Source organism: Tamandua tetradactyla, chromosome 3 (genome assembly GCF_023851605.1).
Source record: "Tamandua tetradactyla isolate mTamTet1 chromosome 3, mTamTet1.pri, whole genome shotgun sequence".
Lineage (NCBI taxonomy): Eukaryota > Metazoa > Chordata > Mammalia > Pilosa > Myrmecophagidae > Tamandua > Tamandua tetradactyla.
This window is the reverse complement of record NC_135329.1, coordinates 43,299,615-43,324,041: the sequence shown is the minus strand read 5'-3', so window position 1 is coordinate 43,324,041 and position 24,427 is coordinate 43,299,615. Positions and strand designations below refer to the sequence as shown.

General features: G+C 34.5%; 2 protein-coding genes across 5 annotated transcripts in view; one reads left to right on the top strand and one right to left on the bottom strand.

Annotated features, from left to right (window-relative positions):
- Positions 1-1,387: 1,387 nt before the first annotated feature.
- Positions 1,388-23,750, bottom strand: ACP1 (acid phosphatase 1). 3 transcript variants are annotated; one of them, XM_077153037.1, is made up of 6 exons: positions 23,599-23,746; positions 18,116-18,189; positions 17,911-18,024; positions 4,937-4,998; positions 1,828-1,933; positions 1,388-1,667 (listed from the first exon to the last, which is right to left on the bottom strand). In XM_077153037.1, the coding sequence occupies exons 1-6, from the start codon at positions 23,639-23,641 to the stop codon at positions 1,590-1,592; spliced, it is 477 nt and encodes a 158-aa protein (XP_077009152.1). In that variant the 5' UTR covers positions 23,642-23,746; the 3' UTR covers positions 1,388-1,589. The 3 variants fall into 3 exon arrangements, with proteins under 3 accessions (XP_077009152.1, XP_077009151.1, XP_077009153.1); XM_077153036.1 differs by lacking the exon at positions 17,911-18,024 and adding an exon at positions 17,750-17,863 and having other exon boundaries at positions 23,599-23,743; XM_077153038.1 differs by lacking the exons at positions 1,388-1,667; positions 1,828-1,933 and having other exon boundaries at positions 4,936-4,998; positions 17,750-18,024; positions 23,599-23,750.
- A 32-nt stretch (positions 23,751-23,782) lies between these two features.
- The window catches only part of SH3YL1 (SH3 and SYLF domain containing 1), a 103,314-nt gene continuing 102,669 nt past the window's right edge, over positions 23,783-24,427 (top strand). For both annotated transcript variants that reach the window (XM_077153034.1, XM_077153035.1), the window contains exon 1: positions 23,783-24,175. The gene's annotated coding sequence lies outside the window, so the exon portion shown is untranslated. The remainder of the gene's footprint in view (positions 24,176-24,427) is intronic.

The window sequence follows — 24,427 nt, the reverse complement described above, 5'->3', positions numbered from 1 at the left end:
TGTTCCATACATACCACATGGGACCCAAAAGAAATAAATACCCTAACTGAAGTTTCACATCATTAATTCTTATAGCCTTTGGATGAGTATTAGTTTTAAAGTTTTCTTAGGATTTCAGATCACTGATACAGAAGTTTAACAACTTAACACATTCAATTACTTGTATTACAAGGGGGCATAACTTAAGAGGTACCATGTCTAAGTTTGAAGACAGGGAAGGTGGAATCAAATGAAGAAACTATCATACTCCACTAGCAAAAGTACTAGTCAAGTACACAGAACATAGCACAGTCGGCCATAGTGATCTCCAACTTCTTTCACAAATTAGGTATTATATGTGTGAAAATATGCTCATTTTCATCATTTTACTTCCTAACACCCCAAAATAAATATGGAGATCATTTGAAAGGGAAAATAAAGGTATTAACTTTTAATACTTCTCATTTGTCAATAAAAAAGAAGGTAGACACCAGACTCATATCTCAGTTGTATTTTTATACTCCCCAGTTTATTTTGAAAACAACCTTTTCTGCTATATAGCCAAATACAGTTCTCTCAAAGCACAGAGTAATTACCTATAAATGAAACACTGATAAAAGAACATGACACATATTTAAGGACTTCAACATAATAGATTTCTCTTTTTCTAGCTTTTTAAACTATTTTTTTCCCATATAAGCCAATATATAATATTTGACATTTGGGTTATACGTGCACACAAAGCAGACACATTTGTCAAAGTGAGCGTATGATGAAACAGTATACAGTGTCCTTTCTGGATAAGATTAAATTTTCAGAGCTAACGTGGTCCAAATGGGAGTAAAAAGTTGATTTCCTCATGAAATAAACTAGATAAAGAAAAATTAAGACTAATGCTAAAGATTTATACCATAAATTATTCTATTCCTCTCCTTTTAACATACAAATGTGCACTCTGGGTATGTGTGAATCAAAATACTATCAAGATTGTGAAAACCCATAACTAGGGTAGTATGTAATTCAATAAAAGGCCCTGGGGTAAGAGAAAAGAGGTAGTATAGGTAAAGAGAAGACATTTGTCCATCAAGTTATACGTATCGTCTTATTAAAGAGGTAGATTATTTAAAAGTCTCAATGGGCTCAAATATTGACTTGGGCCTGAAAGAAATGTTTAATTATTTACTAAGATCATAATTAAGCATATTAGAAGGCTAGTTGCCCATGGATAGTATCTTAAGGTTAAACACTGAAAAGAAACGATTGTTAAAAAACACACAAAACATTGTATTTTGTGGTTCTACTTTTTTGTTTGTCCTACTTTTTAAATTTTGTTTGTTTCACTATTTTTGTAATCGGGGCAAGAGAAGAGGTCCCATTTGTTTAAGAACATTTAATGTACCCCATAAGCTCAATCAGAGAATTTTATTAATTCTTCTGCAAACACAACATTGATTTTCAGCTACAATTATTTTTTAAGATAAACGAGTCAATTGAAACAAAAGTTGTGGTCTTGAGCTATGAAACATTACATTTTTAACACACTGAAAAATCTAGAACATCACTGTAAGATGTTAATCATTGTTGGCCTTCAGCAATGAACAGCTGCAGCTTTACTCTGACTTCTCCAAAAATGCTTTGCAGCACCTAACACACTGCTGGTACACATTCTCAAAGTCCAACTCATTCCCCTGAAGAACAGAAAAAAAAATTAAAAATAACAAAAATCTGCATAATGACAAGTCTTTAAGAGAAGCTAATTACTGTTAATATAATAGAATATACAAATATACTACCCTTTACATTAGCCATAAATAAAAAAATTCAAATAGAAATGCAAATTGTACTTACATAATAGGGATCTTCAATAATAAGTTGCTTTTGTGGATCATAGCTCCCGAGTAGTTCAATTTTTGCTTTGCAGTTTTTAACTTTACTACCTTTTCTATTCAAATCTCTGTAAAATTGAAATATGAATTTGATTTTCCTGATCTATGGTTTCAAGTTAAATAGAGAATCTCCTAGGGTCTTATGAAACATACATTATCAAAACCCAGCAAGTGACCTGATTTAAAAGTGAAATCAAATACTCAGGAGATCTGTGCAGTCCATGCAGTTCTATGTCACAGGCTGCTGTCTCTGTACAAAAAAGCTCGCAACAGCCTATTTTCACTGCTTTCTTACACAAAAGACACCTTAAGTCAGAAAATAATTATTCTCCAGTGAAATATATTTTAAGACAATCAATCAAAAAGAGTCTGCTTCAGAGATAAAGCAAAGGGTATAAAAAAAAGTAACCCCAAAAGCCATATGAATCAAGTTTATGCTTCTGCAGGTCTATATCCAAGACAAGGAGTTATTAATTTTAAGATATCATGAAAATATACCATGTCATAAGCCTTATTATTTAGGTATTTTCCCTTCTTTTATTCCTCAAAGCTCTTTCTGTTCTAAGCAGACAGCTCTGCTCTATCCTCTTTATGGTCTTCCAGCTTTAGCTTACATATTGCCATATAAATAAAAATTAAACTTAGCTAAGCTATATTCTGATCATTGATTCATTTATTCAACAAATGCTATGTATGGGGGAGCACTGTATGTGTGTGAAACACGACAACCGCAAATTCCAATCTCTTGAACTTTGCAATCCAGTGGTTAACTACAAGGATGCAGAATTGCAGGGAATCTCTACAAGATAAAATGGAAGATTTGGAGTGTAACACAATATCTCCCTGAAGAAATTACTGTAAGTTGAAACATGAAGAATAGAAGGTGACTGGACAAAGCAGTAAAGGAATAACATTCCAGGAAGAAAACAGCATTGTACAACTGAGTAAGGGGAAACTTAGCTTGTTTCATGTGCAAAGAAAAACTGGGTTTTGAATGTCAATCATTCTCGAAAATTTTGTTAATAAAGACTGTCACATAATGTTTTAAGAAGGTACTTGTGAAAATACCTATAATGCTACTCCCAAATAAAAAGGAGAACAAAAATGAATTAAAAACATTAATGTAAAATTGATGTATTTTAATGATGGCCCCAAATATATATTAATATGTAATTATCAGTTTATAAATAAAATATAAACTGATAAACATGTAAGGATAAGACAGTAATTTATTGTTACATGATAAAGGCATCAAATGAGAATAAGCAAATGTAAGAAAATATACAATACTATTGAAATTGTTTTATTCATATCTATTCACTCCTACAAAAGCTCAGGGATAGTGTGTCCTCAAACACATGGATCATTCACAAATTAGCACCGATATCAAGTTAATACACTCTCACGTTTATACAGAATTATGATGTATTCCTTGACTGTCATGTTTCTGTTTATTTGTAATAGTACTGAAAAAACTATAGATGTAATGAAGTCTTAGTTGGAGGTACTGCTTCATGTTATGTTTCTCCTGTTAGGTTCGATTTTATCTCGAGTAATACATGTAGCCCAAACTAGACTGTAAGCTCATTAGGGTAGGCAGGATGAAGGTTTTTCTCCTATCCGTTTTACCAATACCTAGCACAGTGCCTGCTATGCACGGTTGAAGAAATGACATCAAGATGTGTGTTGCCCAACCAAAGCACTCCCCCACTATATGTTACATGACTCCCAGGGGTATGAATCTCCCTGGCAATGTATTAAAGAACTCCCAGAATGAGCCTGGACCCAGCATCAAGGAATTGAGAAAGCCTTCTTGACCAAAAAGAGGACGAGAGAAATGAGACAAAATAAAGTTTGAGTGGCTGAGAGATTTCGAACAGTTTCGAGAGGTTATCCTGGAGGTTATTCTTATGCATTATACAGATATCTCTTCTTAGTTTATGGTGTATTGGAGTGGCTGGAGGAAAGTACCTGAAACTGTTGAGCTATGTTCTAGCAGCCTTGATTCTTGAAGACAACTGTATAAAGATAAAACTTTTACAATCTGACTGTGAAAACCTTGTGTCTGATGCTTCTTTTATCCAGGGTATGGACAGATGAGTAAAATAATATGGATAAAAAAGGGGTAAAATGAATTGGGCAGATGTAAATATTAGTGGTCAGTGAGAGGGAGGGGTAAAGGGTATGGTATGTATGAGTTTTTTCCTTTTATTTTCTTTTTTTCTGGAGAGATGCAAATGTTGTAAAAAATGATCATGGTGATGAATATACAACCATGTGATGATATTGTGAGCTACTGATTGTACACCATGTATGGAATGTATGTGTGTGAAGATTTGTCAATACAAATACTAAAAAAAATACAACAACAAAAAAAGATGTTTGCTGTCCAACTATCTCACATGGACTGGACACAAATTTCACCATAACCATTCGGTAGCTGTGTAAACTTAGGCAAGTAACTTAAAAAACTTAAAAATTTTAAGTTTTAAAAACTTAAAAACAATGAGCATCAATTTCCTCATTGATAAAATGTGGGTACTACATACTAAAGTACCTCACTGTGTTGTTGTGAGGGTTCAAGGCGTTAACATGCATAAAGTTCATTGAACCATGTAGAGCATACAGTAAGCATTATATAACAGATATTATTATTTAATACAATAGTCTGTCAGCTTTTTTAAAATCAATTAAGACAATCAATAACTTCAATAGAATAAGTTTTCTCAATCTTCCTTTTTGTAAGGGAGGGTTGGTAAGGGAGAATAATATGGGAAACAAAATGCCGCAGTATCCATATAAATTAACACTCATGATAAAAAGGTCTAACTTCTCATACACATAAAACTGATCACAAACTAGATCTCCTTTGAATTATTTTAACATGTATAACACTGTAAGTATTCCTATCAGAAAATTCTTTTACCCTGGATTTCTTGCTATTCTATATAAATATATATATATCGCCTATTAATCCTTTACAATCAAAAAAGTCACTTTGGACAACAAATTGCTTGGCTTTTTACATGAATCAAGAGATGAACAGAAATACTGCTTTAAAAACTGATTACCTCAGATTGCTTTCATCCATACACAGTATATAATCAAATGTGGTAAAGTCTTCTTTGGTAATCTAAAATCAAATAAGAAGTAAAAAAAAACAAAAACACTTAGAATTTATATTTCTATCAGTCAAGTCCCAAGTATTCAAAAAATTATTTTAAAAACACATTTTATATTTGAGCCTGTCATTCACTAAATAATTTAGGGTGCCTTAAGTTAAAAACAGAGTTAAATCTATTTCCCAAAATCGTAATTGCAAACAAAATTCACATTATAAACTTACTTGGAATAATCAAAACTTAGCATAATATGTGGACAAAAAATTGTGCAGATTTAGTTTCTCAATAAAAAATTATAATTCACTTAACATATAAAAATACATATTTTAGCCCTTAATTATTTTATCATATTTTTCGTTCTGCAACCACTTACTGAGTATGTATCATGTCTGGCAATATTCTAGGCCCAGATAATACATATAAAACTGAAGAATCAAAAGTCCCTATACTTGTGGAACTTACCTTCTACTTACAAGAGACAGATAATACACAGAAGACATAATAAAAGTCTTGGAGAGAAATACGACAGAGAAAGGAGTTGGTAGAAAGAGAGACAGAATTTTAAATTTGATGGTTAGGAAAGATTCACCAAGAAGGAAAGATACAAATAACATATTAATTAAATCTATGGTTCCTTTTTACTCTTAATGAATATTCATAACTTGAACATGACATAGAAAATAGTGCCACTCAGTATTTTTGCTGAATGAAAAGCTTATAATTGTCTTCTAATTTATACATAAGCCTAAATAAATCTTAAATGAGAAAAACCGTGTGAATTTTGATTATTATAATAATGGTACAAGGAAGACAAATACACATGCTGCACAATGAAAGTGGAGTAGTTTTAAGAATGTAACTTCAATAATCTTCCTCATTAGAAAATACTCTAAAATATAGTTACAAAACGATACTATAAAGATACTGTATATCTAGTTAAACAAAGTATTAATATTATTATAGCAATTAGTGTAGAAATACATACAATGAATATACCTAGTATTCTATGTAAAAATAAGAAATTTTGGCTTTTAGTTAGGAAACCAGTGAACTGCCAAACCCCAGAAAATTCATATTAAAAAACAAAAAACAATTTTCAAAGTCAATAGAGAAGCTCCTCTACTAACTAGGCACTGAGAGGACAAAATTCCAAAGAGGACAATACTATATAGTAGGAGGTTTGTAAACTTCTTTTATATAAAAGTCTGCTGTGTTCTAATAAAACTTTACTAAAAAAAGGAGCAGGCCTTAGTTTGGTAACTCTTGACAAAGCAGAATGTCAAATGACATTCTACTCTAAGGCATCTGTGGATAACTTGACACCAATTTACACAGAACAGAGTTTCAAAATCTGAGGTTGCAGGATCCTTTTAAATTCTTAAAAATTATTTAGGATCTCCCTCTAAAAACGTTTTGTTTATGTGGATTATATTTATCAATATCTACCAAAGCTATTAAAACTAAAAAAAAAAATTTAAACATCTAGAATTCATTACCAGTTAGAATATTTTTTATGAAAACTATAATTTCCAAACCAAAAAAGAAAAAAAAAAATCAGTGATGTGTGGCATTGTTTTCCTGTTTTGCAAATCTTCTTTAGTGTCTGCTTAATAGAAGGCAGACGGGTTCGCATATCTGCTTCTACATTTGAGCTGTTGTAATTTGAGTTGAAGCAGGTTGAAAAACTTTGATCTAGATGTTGAAAATTCAGGCAGCGGACCATTGTAAATACCAGAAAAATAAAAACCAAAACGACAGAAGAAGTGTCATAATCTCATGGAGTTGGAGAGAAAAATAAGTTAAGGGGTGGCAAGACATTAATATCTTGAAGAGCAAAGATCCTTTTCAGTAGGGAGCTCCATCCTAGCAGTGGGTAGGTAGTTTAAGCCTAAAAAAGGTTACAATCAAGCCTCAAGTCAGTTCAACCCTTAGTTGATTAATGTGATCTGCCACAAACTATGTACAAAAGTGAACCCATTTTGAAGCAAAATATTATCTAAAATCACCTACAATTTTTTACACACCATGTTCAGAATTTGATCCAAAATGAACATGCAACCAAGCAATAAAAACAAAGAGAAAAAAAAAAAAAAGAAAAGACTTATAGATGACCTAAATATGAGTTATCTGAGGCACATTTTATTTAAAATAACAGTTAATTAACATGTTCCAAAAATATTAATGTAGAATTTCACCAGACTACAGTAATCTATAAAAAAAACCACAAGTCAAATAAAATTAACATTTATAAAATTAAAAAGATAAAATTATAGACATTAAGATCTCAATAAGAGGTTTTTAAGGATTGTTTTGAAACAGGAGACAGAGTAGTGTATTTGAAACAGATCAACAGAAAATCTCAGAGTGAGGAACGGAGCAAAAAAGATGTACGAAACAGAAAAGAGCATTAGGAATGTGCTCAACATACATACAGTGAAGAGAGAATGAGAAAAGGCAAATCTATGAAAAGCTAACAGTTTAAAATTTTCCATAATTCATGAAAAACTTCAAGTCACAAATTCAAGAAGCATACTTTGGTGTATCAGAGTAAAACTTCCGAGAAACTAAATACTAAGAGAAAAACTTAAAAGTAGCCACAGAGAATAATTCCAAAGGAACAATAAAACAACTGATTTGAACAGAAATAATGAATGACAGGCAATAATGGACTGACATCTCAAAATGCTAAAAGAAAATAACTCCCCAACTAGAATTCTATACTCGGCAAGGACACCCTTGAATGACAGAGGTGCAACAGACAATTCCAGACAAACAAAACCAGATAATTTTCTGGCAGGAAATTTGCATTAGAATAAATTCTAAAAGAAGTTCTTCAGGCAGAAGAAAAATGATCCCAGACAGAAACACAAAATTGAGAGAAGGAATAAAGAAAAATGGAAAAGACAAATCTATATGAAGACTGAATATATAAAACAATCATGACGAGGATAGCCTGTGAGATTTAAAATACATTTACAACTAAAAGGCACACCAACAACTAGTGTCAAGAATGTGTTACATATGACCTGCATTATCTTGGATGACTTAGGAACAACATACAAATATGTAACTAAAGAGTTAAATACTGGAGAAAAGAGAAAAAAATAATTAAAAAAAAACAAGCAGACTGGGGAAAAAATATGGAACTTCCCCACCTGGGGAATTCCTGGTATTCTCAAGCATTAGGGACTCAAATTTAATAAGCCAAGAACCTTGATCTTGAGGCTTAGCCTTATGAAACTCATTTCTATAATGGTGAAGCTAAGGCTACCTATAATTATACAACAGTCACCCCCAGCAAACCTCTTTCTCTGGGCCAAACTGCAAATAAACTCACTCCTCTGTACCTGGGTCATGACTCCCAAGGGTCTAAATCTCCCTGGCAAAGTGGGATTGACCAAAAGGGGGAAAAATGAAATTTCCATAGCTAAGAGATTTCAAATAGAGTCCAGAGGTCATTCTGGAGGTTACTCCTATGCAAGCTTCAGTCAGGTATAGGATTGTGAAATTGCCATAGTATGTCATGCCCCAAATAACAGTATTTCTGAAAACCTGAAAAGAATACCCTGAGTTCTATATATAACTCCATAAAAGTTTTACTTAGTAAATTAAATTTTTTTTCAGTAATTTAAGGCTTCCAGATTGTTCCTATGCCAGATAAGCCCTGAAATCCAGAAGCACCAGTCTCTCCAAGAACATTCACCAGTTTCATTCCTCTATCCCATAAGGACTATACCCCTTTCCAGCACAAGGTAGTTAAAATGGTTATCATCCAGATCTGAAGACTGAGAGTTTGATCAAATGAGAAGGAGGAGCTGTAATTGAGAAATTAGGATTTAATAAATGTTTATGACTACCGCCTTATTACATAGATATTTCCTTTTTGTTTCTAATTTATTAGAATAGCCAGAAGGAAATAGAAATTGTTCAACTGTAATCCAGTAGCTTGATCTTTAATAATAATTGTATAATTAGACAGCTTTTATCATGTGACTGTAAAACCTTATGATTGACATTCCCCCTTATCCAGTGTATGGGTAGAGGAGTCATAAAGACATGCATGAAAAAAAAAAAAAAAGAAATACATCAGGAATATGGGGTAAAACACCCTTAAGCAAACTATGGACAAGTTATAGTACTATTTTAATAATCTTTTCTCATAACTATTGTTAAAAAACAGGAGAATTACAAAAGTGTTACCAATTGTAACACAATTTCCACACAAAATATATTGGCAGTGGGGTGCTGTATGGGAATCCTGTATTTTATACATAATTATTCTGTAAACCTACAACTTCCTCTAGTAAAAAAAAGATTAAAAAACAAAAACAAAAAAGATGCCAACTCAACTAAACATTACAAGTAAGAAATGAGTACGGTAGATGAGAGAAGATTATTCATCTGAAAAATAAAGCCTTGTATCACTATAATTATAATAAAATTTTAGATTTTTAAAGAAGAAAAGTAAACAAAGGAAAACTGGGGAAGGAAAAACAAAGAACAAAAAAAGATTAGTATATGCTAAATGTAAACAAAAATATTACAATAGATAGCAAAAAATGGGCTAAAAAAGTATTCAATAAAAAGTTTAAAAAAGAAAACAAAAATCAACAATAAAATGATTAAATATAAAGGAAAAGACTATGCAGGACATGACTCTTAGGGATGTAAATCTCCCTGGCTAAGTGGAGCATGACTTCCAGGGATGAACTTGGCTCTGGTGATAAGGGCTTGAGAAAGCCTTCTTAACCAAAAGGGGTAAGAGAAATGAAAACTAATGAAGTTTCAGTTGCTAAGAGATTTCAAATAGAGCTGAGAGGTCATTTTTGAGGTTATTCTTATTCAGTATATAGATACTACTTTTCAGGTTTTTCTTTATTGCAGTAGCTAGAGGTATATATCTGGTACTGTTGAACTGCAATCCAATACTCTTGATTCTTTTAGACAATTGCATAACTATATAGTTTTAAAATTGTGACTTGTGATTGTGAAAATTTTGTGACTGACACTCCCTTTATCCAATGTATAGACAGATGAGTAAAAAAAAAAAAGACAAAAAATAATAATGGGGGATGGGATATCTTGGGTGTTCTTTTTCCTTTCCTTTTTTTTTTTTTTGAGTAATGAAAATGTTCAAAAATTAACTGTAGTGATGAATGCACAGCTATATGATGATATTGTGAATGACTGAGTGTAAACTTTGGATGATTATAAGGTATGTGAATATATAACATATATCAATAAAACTGCATTAAAAATATGAAGGAAAAGGAAGACAAAATCCACTGTAAATAAAAAGGCATACCAAAAATGAATGAGAAATAATACATCATACAAACAACTACAATGTCAATAGTTATGAACATCAGAGAATGGACTATAGAGAAAGAAGAAAAAGTGGCAAAAGATAGTTCTTAAGAGTCAATCCAGATGGATGTATAAAAATTCTAAACATGAATCCTAATAATACAGATTCAAAATATTAGGAGAAAAACTGACAAACTATAAGGGAATTTAGACAAATCCATAATAATGGAGACTTTAAAATTAAGGAGTATATTTCTGACCACAATTAAATCAAAATGAAAATAATGTAAAGATAACTAATTAAAACATTCCCAAATGCTATTAGGTAAATATCTTATGGATCATACAAAAATCAAAAAAGAAATTACAAAATGTTTTGAACTGAATAATGAAAATGTATCATATAAATATTTGTGGGAAGGAATGTACCTAAAGGGAAATTACATTTGAACCGGTACACTGAAATTGAAGAAAGGCTGAAAAATCAATAAGTATCTATCTCTAGAATTCAGAAAACAGAATAGCAAATTGAAGTTGAAACAGAAGGAAAGAAAATAGCAGCTGAGACCACAGATACTACACACATTAACAAGATAATATGAGGACATTAGAAAAGCTCCAGTGAAATGACCAAATTCCTAGAAATACCCAACTTAAAACTGATACCAGAATATAAATAAATGATCAGAACTGTCTTAAACCTAATAAAGAATTTCAAGCTAAAACATTCCATACAAAGAAAAATCTCCAGGCCTAGACAGTGAATTCGTCCCAAAAATGAAGAACATTATCTGTCTTGCAGAAATTTAAACAACAGAGAGAAGGAACATTTCCCAAATTGTTTTAAAAAAGAGGCACAAACCTTATGCATCATATATTGTGCTAAGAATATATTCAAAGACATACACAAAAACAGTGGCACTACCTGTATCTAGTTTCCCCCAAACTAGGAATAACCCAAAAGTATACCAGCATAGAATGGATAAAGTGTAACATTTTATAAAATGATATTGTATCCAGCAATGAAAATAAACTACTGCTATAAGCAACAAAGAATCTCACACACAAAAAACCAGACATGACAGTTTAATATGTGTGATTCTTCTTAAAGTTGAAAAAAGGCAGAATGCAGGATAGAAGTAACCTCTGGAGGAATGGGGAGTGACTGTGATGAGGCAGTCCTGGTCATGTTCTAGTTGTTGAATATGGTGCTGATAACATAGTGCTGGTTCATGTGCAAAATATACTGAGCTGTACACTCACAATCTGTGCATACTTCAAAAAGAAAGTTTACTGAAAAAAAACCCAAAAGAACATATAATAAATATAAAAATCTCCATGGAATTCACTAGACATGAGAGCTCATATACTCAGAGGTCTGTTTGCATTGAGTTAAAAAGATATATAATGCCTGACATAATTTTATTACATCAACAAGGTTAAGTATTGAGAAAATTAAGGAATTAAGGCACATGAAGAATAACCAAGATTTTAGGAAAATACTATTTTTCCTCAAATTATACCAAATAAGGAAGATAAAGAATCTGTAAACATTAAGATACAATGCTAACAAAGATTTCAGGTGATATTGATTTCAACAGCACATCTTAAAATTTAAAAGAATGTAACAGCATAGGTGAGAATTTTCTTAAAAACAAAGGGGAAAAAAAGATTCTGGAAATGCTGGTTCCAAAACTGATAATTATGAGCGTTCTTACAAAGCTTTTAGCTTTGCTTTTTTAAGGCACACATATTTAAAATGCATCATTTGCATCCACTTTTATTATACTTGTATATAAAAAAGAATGTCATCTTAAAAATAGAAAACTTCAAAGTATGATTACTCATAACTCAGAAGGCTATTCAAAATCGACACTCTTTAAAATCTGGAAAGTAAATGGCATCATTAAGGTATACAAAAAGCTGAAGAGATTAAGAATAGATGATTATTAAAAATATTTCATCTTCTATCCAATGAAAATTCCATTTAAGGAATGATGATATCCTTAAGGTATTTCATTATAAGAGTAAATAGTTAACATGTAGACTTGACTGATACAGCCAGAAATTAGGGTATTAGCATTCAGGCAAAAAAAATTCTAACTTTAAAGTGAACGATAACATACACAATATATACACAGTCATTAACATTCACAAATACCAGAATAAATTTACCTAAAAATAATCATTACTAATTTATTTATAGGACATCTTTAATGTATTAAAATATTTCTATGACCATTCTGTTTTATGAATTTACTGACTCATACCTACATATTCACACTTCAATATAATACAAAAATTAATACATTATATAAATATAGAAAATAAATACATATAATGTAAAAAATGTTATACTCCTTCTACCCTAATGAAATAATGGGGAGACTATAAAAATTTAAAATAAAATGCTGTATGGCAAAGTAATTTAAAAATTTTAAGATTTAGTCCTAAATAATGACTGAATCCTCAGTCTTGCAAAATGCTGACTTTAAGCACTAACACTAAAATTTAGTTCAAATTTTGGCATACATAATGGGTAATATATTTATTACCCATCATAAATGGGTAATATATTTAACAACTGATTTTCAAAACACCAGGTTTCAAGTTCTGAAGACCCTGAAAACCCATGTCTGAAAACATGCCTCTTGTTCTGATGTCAATTTATGGTCTTTAACTACAGAGCCTGTATATCTTTGTTAGGTTGGACAGACAGATTATAGTTATAGTAAATTAAATGACGTAAGTAAGTTCTCGCAACTGTGTTGTATACATACAACGGACTACTGAGCAGCTGCAAGAAGGAATGAAGCTGTGAGGCATGCAATGAGGTGAATGAACCTTGAGGACAGTACATTGAGTGAAACAAGCCATAAATGAAGACAAATAGAATGCCTCACTAATATGAACTAACTATAATGTACAACTCTAAGAACTAAATTCAAGAGCACAGGTTATCAGGTGAAGGTCATTGTAAAGATTCCTAGATTGTAAGCTCTTATAGCAGTCACATCTATTCTGGAGCTGTAGCTATTTGTGTATAACCTGGTGTTTCCTGGAACTTCGGGTATTTGTGTGACACCTGAGACTCAAAGCTCTGCAGCTAAGAAATTACCCCATACAGCAACTGTATGAAAATGTAATCAGACTTCAATTAGAGATACTGAAAACGTAATCAGACTTCAATTAGAGATATGAATGAAGTTGATCTGGGTAGGACTAAGGTAAATCAGACTAAAGCGTAAAGTGTGATACTGACTATATTTTAAATCTTCAACTTTTCTGTGAGAGCAAAGGAAGTTATGGTGCAAAATTTATATTTTCAGTAGCACACTAATTTATATTTTATGGTCAGTGTTATTTGAACACCTTAATTACATGGAACCTTGAGTAGGGAGTGAGTTCCTGTTGGTTTATACAGGTTGGTGTAATCTGGGAAGATTAAAAAAGTACTCACAAAGTCCTCTTAAGGGACTGGGGTAAAAAGTGGAAATATTAAACTTCTCCACCTGGGTAAGACCTGATATTCTCTCAAGCATTGGGGACTGCCAATTTGATGGGCCAGGCTTGATCTTGGGGCTGATCCTTATGAAACATTTTCCTGCAGAGGAGAAGCTAAGGCTACTTATACCTAAGAATCACCCCTAGAGAACCTCTTTTGTTGCTCAAATGTTAACTCTCTCTCCAAACCAACTCTGAGAGTGATCCCACTGAACTCCCCCCATATAGGACATGACCCCTGGGGATGGGCCTGGTCTTGGCAATGTGGGATTGAGAAAGCCCTTCTTGACCAAAAGGGGGAAGAGAAATGAAACAAAATAAAACTTCAGTGGCTGAGAGATTTCAAATAGAGCTGAGAGATCATCCTGGAGGTTATTTCTATGCAGTATACAGATATCCCTTTTCATTTTTTGATTTATTGGAGTAGCAAGAAGGAAATACCTGAAACTGCTGAACTAAAATCAAATAGCCTTGATTCTGGAAGACAAATAAATAACTTTAGAGCTTTTAAAGTCTGTCGGTGTGATTGTGAAAAACCTTGTCACTGACACTCCCTTTATCTAGAGTACAGACAGCATGAGTAAGAAAAATAAGACCAAAAATAAATAAATAAAAAATGGGCGGGGGAATGGGATGTTTTGGGTGTTCTTGGTTTTTTTTTTCCTTTACTTTTATGTTCTTTCAATAAAACTGTATTTAAAAAAAGTTCCTCAAATGTTTAATAAATTTATTAGATTGAAATGCTAGTGATCAATGAAAGGGAGTGGTAAGGGGTATAGGAAAAAAACTAGGGCAAACAAAGGCTAAAATACATTGGGTAGATGGAAATACTAGCCGTCAATGAGGCAGGGGTAAAGGGTATGGTATGTATGAGTTTTGTTCTTTTTTCCTCTTTTTCTGAATTGATGCACATGCTCTAAGAAATGATCAAGGTGATGAATATACAACTATGTGATGATACTGTGAGTTATTGATTATATACCAAGAATGGAACGATTATATGGTAAGAATGTTCGTGTTTGTATGTTGTTATGCTTAAAACAAAACAAATCAAAAGTTCCTTTGGAAAACTAAAGCATTTTTTATCAGAAATAAGTAATTGATTTCATTAGAACCTATTCCATAATGATTATGAAAGAAACCAGAGCATATCTGCATCTGTAGCATGCTACTAGTGTTAAAATGCTCTACACATCTCTGTTGCTGGACATAAGGTTGATTTTCAATCTTAACACTAACAAGAACGTTACACTGCAAAACCTCATACTTATTTCCTGAATGTGGTCATAGGTAAGTCCAGAACCATATAGTCCAGTAAGTTGCCTGCTAGTCATGTGGCTATTTAAATTTATTTTAAAATTAAAAATTCAGTTCCTAAATCATACCAGTGATATTTCAAGTGCATAATAACTACACCTGTCTCAAACATGAGGGACTTCAAAGTTAACAGCCCTTGATTTTGAGGCTTGTTTTGGTGAAACTTATCTATATAAATAATAATTTCTCAGCTATATAACTGAGAAGCTAAGCCTACCTATAGTTATGCCTAACAGTTACTTCCAGAGAACCTCTTTTGTTGCACAGATGTGACCTCTCTCTCTCTAACCCAACTATGCAAGTAAAATAATTACTCCCCCAGCCCCCCACGTGGGATATGACATCCAGGGGTGAAAGTCTCCCTGGCAATGTGGGTCTCCCAGGGATGAGTCTGCCCCTGGCATCGTAGGATCAACAATACCTTCCTGACTAAAAGGGGGGAAAGAATCGTAACAAAATAAGGTATCAATGGCTGAGAGAATTCAAATAGAGTTGAGAGGCTATTCTTAAGCAAGCTTCGGCTAGATATTGCTATTTACCATGGTTTGCCAACCCCCAACCAAAACCATTCCTGCCAACCTTTCCTGCCAACCCTAAAGAAAACCTAGGGCTTTATCTGAGATTCTACAAAGTTTCCATGTAATATGATTACTTTCCAGAAACCTACAACATCCAGATAGGGTCCCAGGCCAGATAAGTCCGGAAACCCTGTGGGGCCAGCCTCTCCAGAACATCAACTAGTTCCGTTCCCCTAGCTGATATTATTGACAGCTTTTTCCAACATGAAAAAGTTAGAATGGGCATAGCCTCAATATACCCCTAAAGATTGGGAAAAAGATCAAAGGAGAAGGTGGAGTTATAACAGAGATGATAAGATTTAACAAATGAGTATGACTGCTGAATCACTACATTGATATTTTAGTCTCCAGTGTTTTAGAGGAGCTAGAAGGAAAAATCTAAAATTGTGGAACTATAACCCATATCAAACTCTGAAATCTGTTCTATAACTAATTATTGTGATGTGCTTTGAAATGCATTGCTTTTTTTAATACATGCTTTCACAATTAAAAAAAAAGAATTAGAAATAAAAGAAAAAGTTATTTTATAAAAAAAGACTAAACTGGAAGAAACACAGGTGCAGATGGCACAACAAACAGTATCTTCTAAGAAATGCAATGTGACTGAGTATACTGACCTAACAAGACCAATATCAAGTGATAATTTAGTAACATTAGTAAACTTAAAAGAAAAAAAAAAATAGCCACTGATTTTTAGGAAATACAGATGATAGAAGCACATGTTAAATTACACCAAGAGAATGCAAACAGCAAAATTCCAAGTGTGGTAGAATATACAGGTCAACTGATTTGGGTTCTCAAACAGATAAATTATAGAAAAAAGAAAGGGATATCGTCTATGGATTAAGTCTATAGATTAAAGAGATTTAAAAGGGATACTCAGTATTTAATAAATGAATAAACTAAACTATAATGTCCAGAGTTGCATATTTGGGTGATAAATTCATTTTTTAAAAACAGTGAAAAGAGATAACCATAAAGTCAAGATACTGGTTTCCCTTGGTGGGAGGCAGGGGTCTGCTTTTAAGATAGGGTCTTCTAGGTGGCTGGCAAAGCTCTATTTCCTGAACTGGGCTGTGGTTAAAAGGATGTTACATTTTATAATAATTCACAAAGATATGAATTTGTTTTGTGTGGTTTTTTTCTTTATTTGAATTTTAGTTAAAATTAAAAAATTGAGAAAAGGAAATAAAAATAAAATAACTAACTCCATGTAGCCAGTGACTTTCATATTGAAAAGGGCAAATGCCAAAAATTTCCCTCATCACAGAATGTTATATTGGGTAGCACTGACCTAGAATCTACACGTAGAAGTAGACTTGCTGGGTCACAAGATATGGGTATCTTCAACTTTACTATTATCAAAATTGTTCTCTGAAGGATATCAATTCATACCCTCACTAGTAGCATTTCTCCATATCTTTAATCATACTTGGCATAGTCAAAAACTTAAATTTTTGCTAATCTGATTGGCAAAGAATGGTATGCCTGTTTAAATTAGTGTTTTCCTGTCGTATCTGCATTTGAATGCAGGGTCCACGGATAAGGAAATGGATAAATGAACGGATTACAATAAACTTCTATGGAGATTAAAATAATAAACTAGATTTATATGCAACATGTAAATAAATATCAAAATACCTTGTCCAATTAAAAAACAGCAATTCACAAAAGGATATATTTAATATACCTATCTAAAATAGAAACTCCCAGACCTATCACTCTCTATATCTCTTTTCACAGAACTTGTTTACTCTCATTTATTCGTTGTGCTTCTAATGTGAAATGAAGTCACTGAACAAAGAATTCAAAAAAGATGCTAACAGCCCACTCTTGCCAACCAGCGTAAAACAGAGACTATACTCATGTTTCTAGCTCTTAAGTCATAGATTACGATCATGCAAATCTTTCAGAACAGAGGAGCCAGAAGTAAAACAAAATGGGCACCATGTAGCTGTAAGTTAATGTTAAATAAATGTACCTATTAACACAAAATTTGGAGAAGCCTCCTGCTATGGAAATCTACATATTAGAAATTAAACAAACTCTTTTCTACCTGTCGTGCTTTATGGGTTGTTTTTATGCCATGATTTCTTAGGCAGCTTACAGCTCTTGGATCTGGTGACCGGCCCACGTTCCAGTCAGAAATAGCACCACTGTCAATGATCCACTGTAACACAAAACATACATGTGTGTTTTGAAGTTAAAGTACGGTACCTGCCGGGCAACGTGATTCATAGGAATATCATGCTTCTTCATGCAATTTTGCCCTCGATAATCAGGAGGGTTTCCTAGCTCATAAGTGGATGTTGCGGCACTGTCTATCCTCCACTGCAGGGGAGAAAAAGAGAATTTTTTTTCCATAATTTCCTATCCCAAAGACACAGAAGATGGCCTCTATAAGATAGTGAATGGTACTTACATTATCTGAAATATTTTGATCAGTTACAAGTTTTCTGAAAACTGCTTCTGCAATGGGTGACCGACAAATGTTACCTTAAAAAAAATGGGGAGGGGGGCAAGAGGCAGAAAATTAGTACCATAGGTCTCATGAAACAGCAAATACCGATTCCTCTCATAATATGATTCTATAAACTACATAACATACCCAATATAAAATGATTGATTTTTTCCCTAAGGAAATATAAACAACAAACATTATTATTTGATATTATAGTTGTAGTCTGTGAATAGTAGAACCTTGTGGAGAACAGATGAGCAAACGTAAATGATTTAACACCAAACGCCCAAGTACTCAAAATATGAACTGAAAAAGCCATCAGAAAAACAAGATCATCACCTTTCACATTGCTACTTATGACCCAGGAGTGAATCAAGAAATCAGTGAGGTGGTTTGTGACTACTTCAGCTTACAGCTCTTGGATCTGGTGACTGGCCCACATTCCAGTCAAAAACAGTACCACTATTTTTAAATGAATTACAACAGAAGAACATGTATTTTCAAGTACACTGCACATACTGTAATGGATTTTGTTTCATGAAACAATAGAAACACATGAAATTATGCATAAATACTAAATCAACACAAACTTACTACACAATTATGTGTAAAGCTTTGTGCTAAGACTACTTTGGACAAAGATAAAAGACAGAAGCTCTCCCTCAAAGTATATCCAGTATGTGCCAAAGTACTTCGGGGAGATACACAGGTAGCTATAATAAAAACTAGAAAATAAAATGATGACAGGTGAGCAATACATTAGAGGAACAGAGAAAGAAATAGATCCTAAAAAAATAACAAAAACTAAGATAAAAGTTCATACTAGGAAAAAAGAAAAGATTGGACCTGATCTATATAGAATAAAGAGGATCTGAATGGACAGAGGCAGAATGAAATGGCATTTAAATTCAGGGGGATTGTATGAATATGAGCTATGTAACTGGTATACAGGAGCCCTAAAATACTATGCCAGAGATCTAGACTTAAGTGTTATCCACTGGAATTGAAGGTACTGAATAAAAGAGCAATGCAATTTATTCATTCAGTAAACTTATTAATCCACCTACTGTTTATGAGCTAAGCACTATGCCAGGGTCTAAAGACACACAAAAAAACATGGACTCAGATCCTTCCCACTATTTAAAAGGAAAATAACTCTCACACTATTGAAGATGGCGAGACTACTTAGGAGGCTAATGTGAAGTAAAGATAACATCAAGTAAAGATGGAAACCTAAGTTAAGGATATGGCAATGGAAAATGAAGGGGTAAAAAAGAAACTGATAGGGCAGATGAGAGATTTTATCAATATTAAAATTTTCTAGTTTACGATAAGTAGAATTAGAATATTCTAATGTGTTGTGAAATGACAGAGTCCCTATTTCATGAGGCATTAAATTAGGGTAAACAAAAACAATTTGCTAGCTTCACTCAATATTCTTCAGTTTCTGTTATAAACTCTATTCATACTTTCTCTCCCACAGATTGTGGCTCCTATAGAAGTAAAAATAAAAACGCCTTTAAACCACAAAAGGGAGAAAGACAGAAATTAACATTGAAACCCCTCTATATGGTAGTCTGTGCTATGAAGTATTTCCTTTTCAATTCTAAAATTATATACAGTTTTCAAAACTGGTATTATCATGGCCACTACTTTAATTACTGAAAAGTTCCCTATGGGTGATTATTTTACTTGCTGCCATATAACCTGAGGATACTTTTAACAACAATCACCCTATCCCAAATTAAGACATTTATCATTTTGAAACTCTGGAATGCCTAATTTCAGAAATTATAAACCTATAATCTTGGCATGTGAAGTCATAATAAAGACAATCCTGCCCCTTTACAAAAAAATTATCATTAACTGTAAAAAAGCAGCAGTTTTCCCAGACTTTCTTCTGCCTGGGAAATATTCCTTAAAGTTCTCACCTGCTTTTTAACTAGGCAAGTATCTTTAAAGGGCAAGAAGATGTGTTATAAGTATGAATGAAAATCATTTATTACTATGAAGATTGAAAGCAAGGTCATACTACCCAAAAGGTCAACAATAATAAATCCTGTTTATAACTTGCCCTCTTAATTTCAAAAGTTGTGTCTTGAACATGTGCTATTTTAAAATAAAGCACATTTATTTTTAAATGGAGCACACAGGTAAAACACAATGCTTTAGAGTTCACCTATTTAAGTTCTAAAAACCTTAGATGTAAACTTCTGATTTCTTTATAAAAATGTTCCAATCTGTAAAGCCTTCAAGGTTTGTTATTTCCCATCTTCCTCCCCTCCTCAAATTTGGCAACAATATGAATACCCTTACTCAATACTATCATTTCAAGAACAGACTCACAAAAGAAAAAAAGCTCTCTACATGGGTAGAGATTATTTTACTCATTGGGGTGTCCCCCAGTACCTATCTAGCAGTGTATGGCACATAAAAAAAAACACTCAAAAGTAATTTGACACCACTAATACACCATTATCTCCACCAACCAGGATGGTGCTGGCTGTGGCATGATTAACAAGCAGCTCATGCTCTCCAATAGGTCTTAATCTTACAAAAAACATAAAATATTTTTCAATAATCTTGCCAAAATAAGGAGTTCTTTTCTGCTATTAGGCTTACCAACATACACTTCAGTCTCTAAAGAACCCATGTAAATGTTTTGAAGGCATAACATTTTGGGGGATGGGTGGGGTGAGGGTGATGCATAGTCCAGATAGGCATAACATTTTAAATTTCAAAAATATATATACAGTTCCTTGTATTCTACCTATAGTCTACTATGTAAAATGGCATCTCTCGCTAATCTATCTGAATGCACCCCTGACCATGTCAACCAGTCTAACCCACATGCTCTATTCTGCACAGATTATGGCAATATCTTCCTAATGGGTTTGCTTCTCTGCCCTTGCTTCCCCTTCAACCTAATCTCAACAAGAGTAGCAATGTTTCTTTTAAAAAGTAAATTAGATCACTTCCTGTCTCTGCTAAAAGTACTCCAATGGATTATTATCTCCTTCAGATTAAGAGCCTGTCTTCACAAAGCCTACAAAGTCTCAGGAGATATGAACCCCCATACAGTGATTCTAAAACTGGCCCACCACTTTTTTTTGTACAGCCCAGAATGAAGAAAAATGTTTACACTGTTAAATGGTTGAGGGGAAAATAAAAATCAAAGGACTATTTCATGACACATGAAAATTGTATGAAATTGAAATTCCAATTTTCACAAATAATGCAACCCAATCATATTGAATTGTTTATGTATTGTTTAGGGCTGCTTCCATGGTACAACTCTGATATGGTACTCTGGCTCTTTACAGAAAAAGTATGCTGACTCCAGTCCTAAAGCATCCACTACATTATAGTGAATTAGCTTTCCCCATATTCATCTAGAATGGTACTAGTTATATATCATTTGTGGGAGCACTGATCAAGTAGTCATTATCTTCTGAGTTCTCCCGTTCAGATGAGGAATTCTGCTTGGGAAATGGCTACTTAGTAACTAGGTCCCAGTCTTTCTGGTTTCCTTGCTGTTTCTTAAACATGACCAGCAAACTGACTTCAAAACCTTTCCTATCCTTCCTCATTAGCCCAAGATGATTTTCCAAAATATGCACTAGGCTTGCTTCCTCATCTTTCTGGTCCTTGCTGAAGTATCTTCTAGATGAGGCCTTCCTTAACCATTCTATTAAAACTGTACTCTGCTCCCAATCCCACTTCCTGCTTTATTTTTCTTAATACTTAACACTACCTGATTGAGAATACCAATTACTTACTTGTTTGTTGCCAAGAGAATGAGTTCTAGAAATGTAGGGATTTTGTTTTGTTTTGTTCACTACTCCAACCCCAACACTCCTGTGCCTGATGTAAAGAGGGGCTCAGAAAAGAACTGTTGCATTATATTGTAAAGATAAATATATGTAAGGATACACTTCCCCATTAACAGCTGCCATGATGAATTACAACAGTATGATCAACAGTATTAAGTAATCAAGGCAATAAAATGCTATTAGGTGCCCAACCTAAACAGAAATGTTTAACAAATGTGTTGGTTCCATCAGCCTTCCATGAAGAGCTTAAAAATCAAATGCAACCTACTATTCAGATGAAACAAAAATATCCCTTGGTGACATTTATACGTTTTTCCCTCAGAACTTCAATTCTACAAATACCTAAAGAGTACCAGATAGTGTTCTAAAAGTGGAAATACAAAGAAAAATAAACCAAGTTACTGCTGTCAAGCAAATTTAATTTATCTGAGATTTCAGCAGGTTATCAAAGTATTATACAATGTAATAAAAGGTGTCTAAAAAGGTCCATAGGAAGAAACTAATTCCACTTACAGGGTGTGGGAAAATAAAGATGGGATGTTTGAGCTTGACCTTATAAAATAAAAAAGCACTCCAGGCAAAATGAAAGCCCAGGAAGAGTTAACCCCATTATCACAGGCACATCACATTAACCTTCAGATGTGGAGGGACCAGCAATTAGTTTTGGACAGGTAATATACTCCAAGGAGATGGGTGAAAAAAGATAATGAAAGTAAAATGGAAAAGGCCCAGGGAGACTTTATGAAAGGCACATCATAAAAAGGAGCTGGATTTTTTTCTGTAGGAAATGAGCCATCAGAAGATTTTAAAAACTCTGACTAGACTACAGACAGCTTAGGCCTTCCTCTTTTGAGGGATGAAGGAGATACGGTGGAAGCACTCCGGTGAGGAGAGGAGATGAGGTAAGGAACTGAGAATGAACCCTGAAATGCTACACCGAAGGAAAAATCCCGAAAAACCAAACGGAAGGTGAACTCTGTTATGAGTAGGAGTCCAAAGACTTACTGAAATTCTAAGAATAAAATTCTGGGCGGGAAGATATTTGAAAGATTATTAACACAAAACAGCTCCATTTTTCCATGAAAATGGAACTGGGACACGTGGGTTCTAGAAACAGGGTTACATGGAGATCTGAAAAATCGGTCTCCTGGACTTGGTTTTTAGACCAAGAGATGAGGAATCCTTCCACTCATTGCACTGTTAACTCAGATCCATTTGTAAGCCTGGGCCAAAATAGCAAACTGGTGTTTTCATAGACCCCAGGGCACCAGAAGACTCCTAATAAGAGTGTATCAGAAAACTCACCTCTCTAGATTGGGGGGTAGGGTGGGGTGGGGGTGGGGCTGTCTATGCGGGTACAATGGACCTGGAACCAGGGACTCTAGGTAGGTGCACTGTAGGAATACAACGACTTGCAGACAGAGCTCTGCAGGTGCGACAAGGAGAGCGGGGCCCAGGTCGCCCCCATCCCACGCTAAGTCTCCATCTCCCCCTCCTTGGCCTCCTCCCGCTCACTTTTCCTTCTCTCAGCGGCGCAGCCCACAGTGCAAGATGCCGATACCCAACCCGTCAGTGAAAGTCAGAAGTGGGGTTAAGTCAGTGTTCTCTTACCCAGACATACAAACAGCACCGATTTGGGAGGCCCTGCTGCCATCTTCTCACCCGCAAATAAAGACACTTACTGAAACGGAACCACACGGCCAGAAGCCGAAGTGAGAACAGCGCATGCGCACTTCGAGCATCCGGCCCCCATGCGCCGGCGCAGTCCAGACTTCGGCTCAGCGCGGGGCGTGGTCAGAGCATGCGCGCTGAGGCGCGGGTCGAGTCTACCTGAGGAGGCGGGCAGGGGAGGGGTGACTCACCTGTCAGGTCACTGCTCTCTGGCGGCTTTTGCAGCGGGTCAATATTGACAGCAGGGATGGGAACGCTGGAAGCGACCTATTTGTCTCTTAGCAGTGCTGAACGCTGTAATGCAGCGTGTCTCGGCTGAGTTAGTTCGCTTGAGCGCACGTCTGGTGCGAGGCCGAGAGCGGGCCAAGTGTGGAGGTCAATGCGCCGACTCTGCCTCCCTGAGACACAGGATTTGGGTGGTGGGAGGCAAGCACCTGATACCTGTAGGTCTGTGAGAAGGGCCATACGGGACTCCCGAGTGTTAGCGGAGGGAGCTCAGAATCTTGCGGAGCTATAGGTAAGACTCGAGTGAAGACCGTCGATGTCTTACAGTTGAGAACACGCACGCACTCGTTCTCAGCTTTTAAGTTTCCACGAAAGCAAAACCTCCTCTGGGATCCTTAAGCCTCGTCAACCTTCAGCGTAAAGCCCCGCCGGCGTTGTGGAGATAAGTAGTGATCCGAGGAGACAAGCCCTCGCCTCTGAGCGCCTTAAGGGTGGAGTCCTTTTGGGGGACTCCGCAGCTACAACTCTGAATTACCAGCACCTT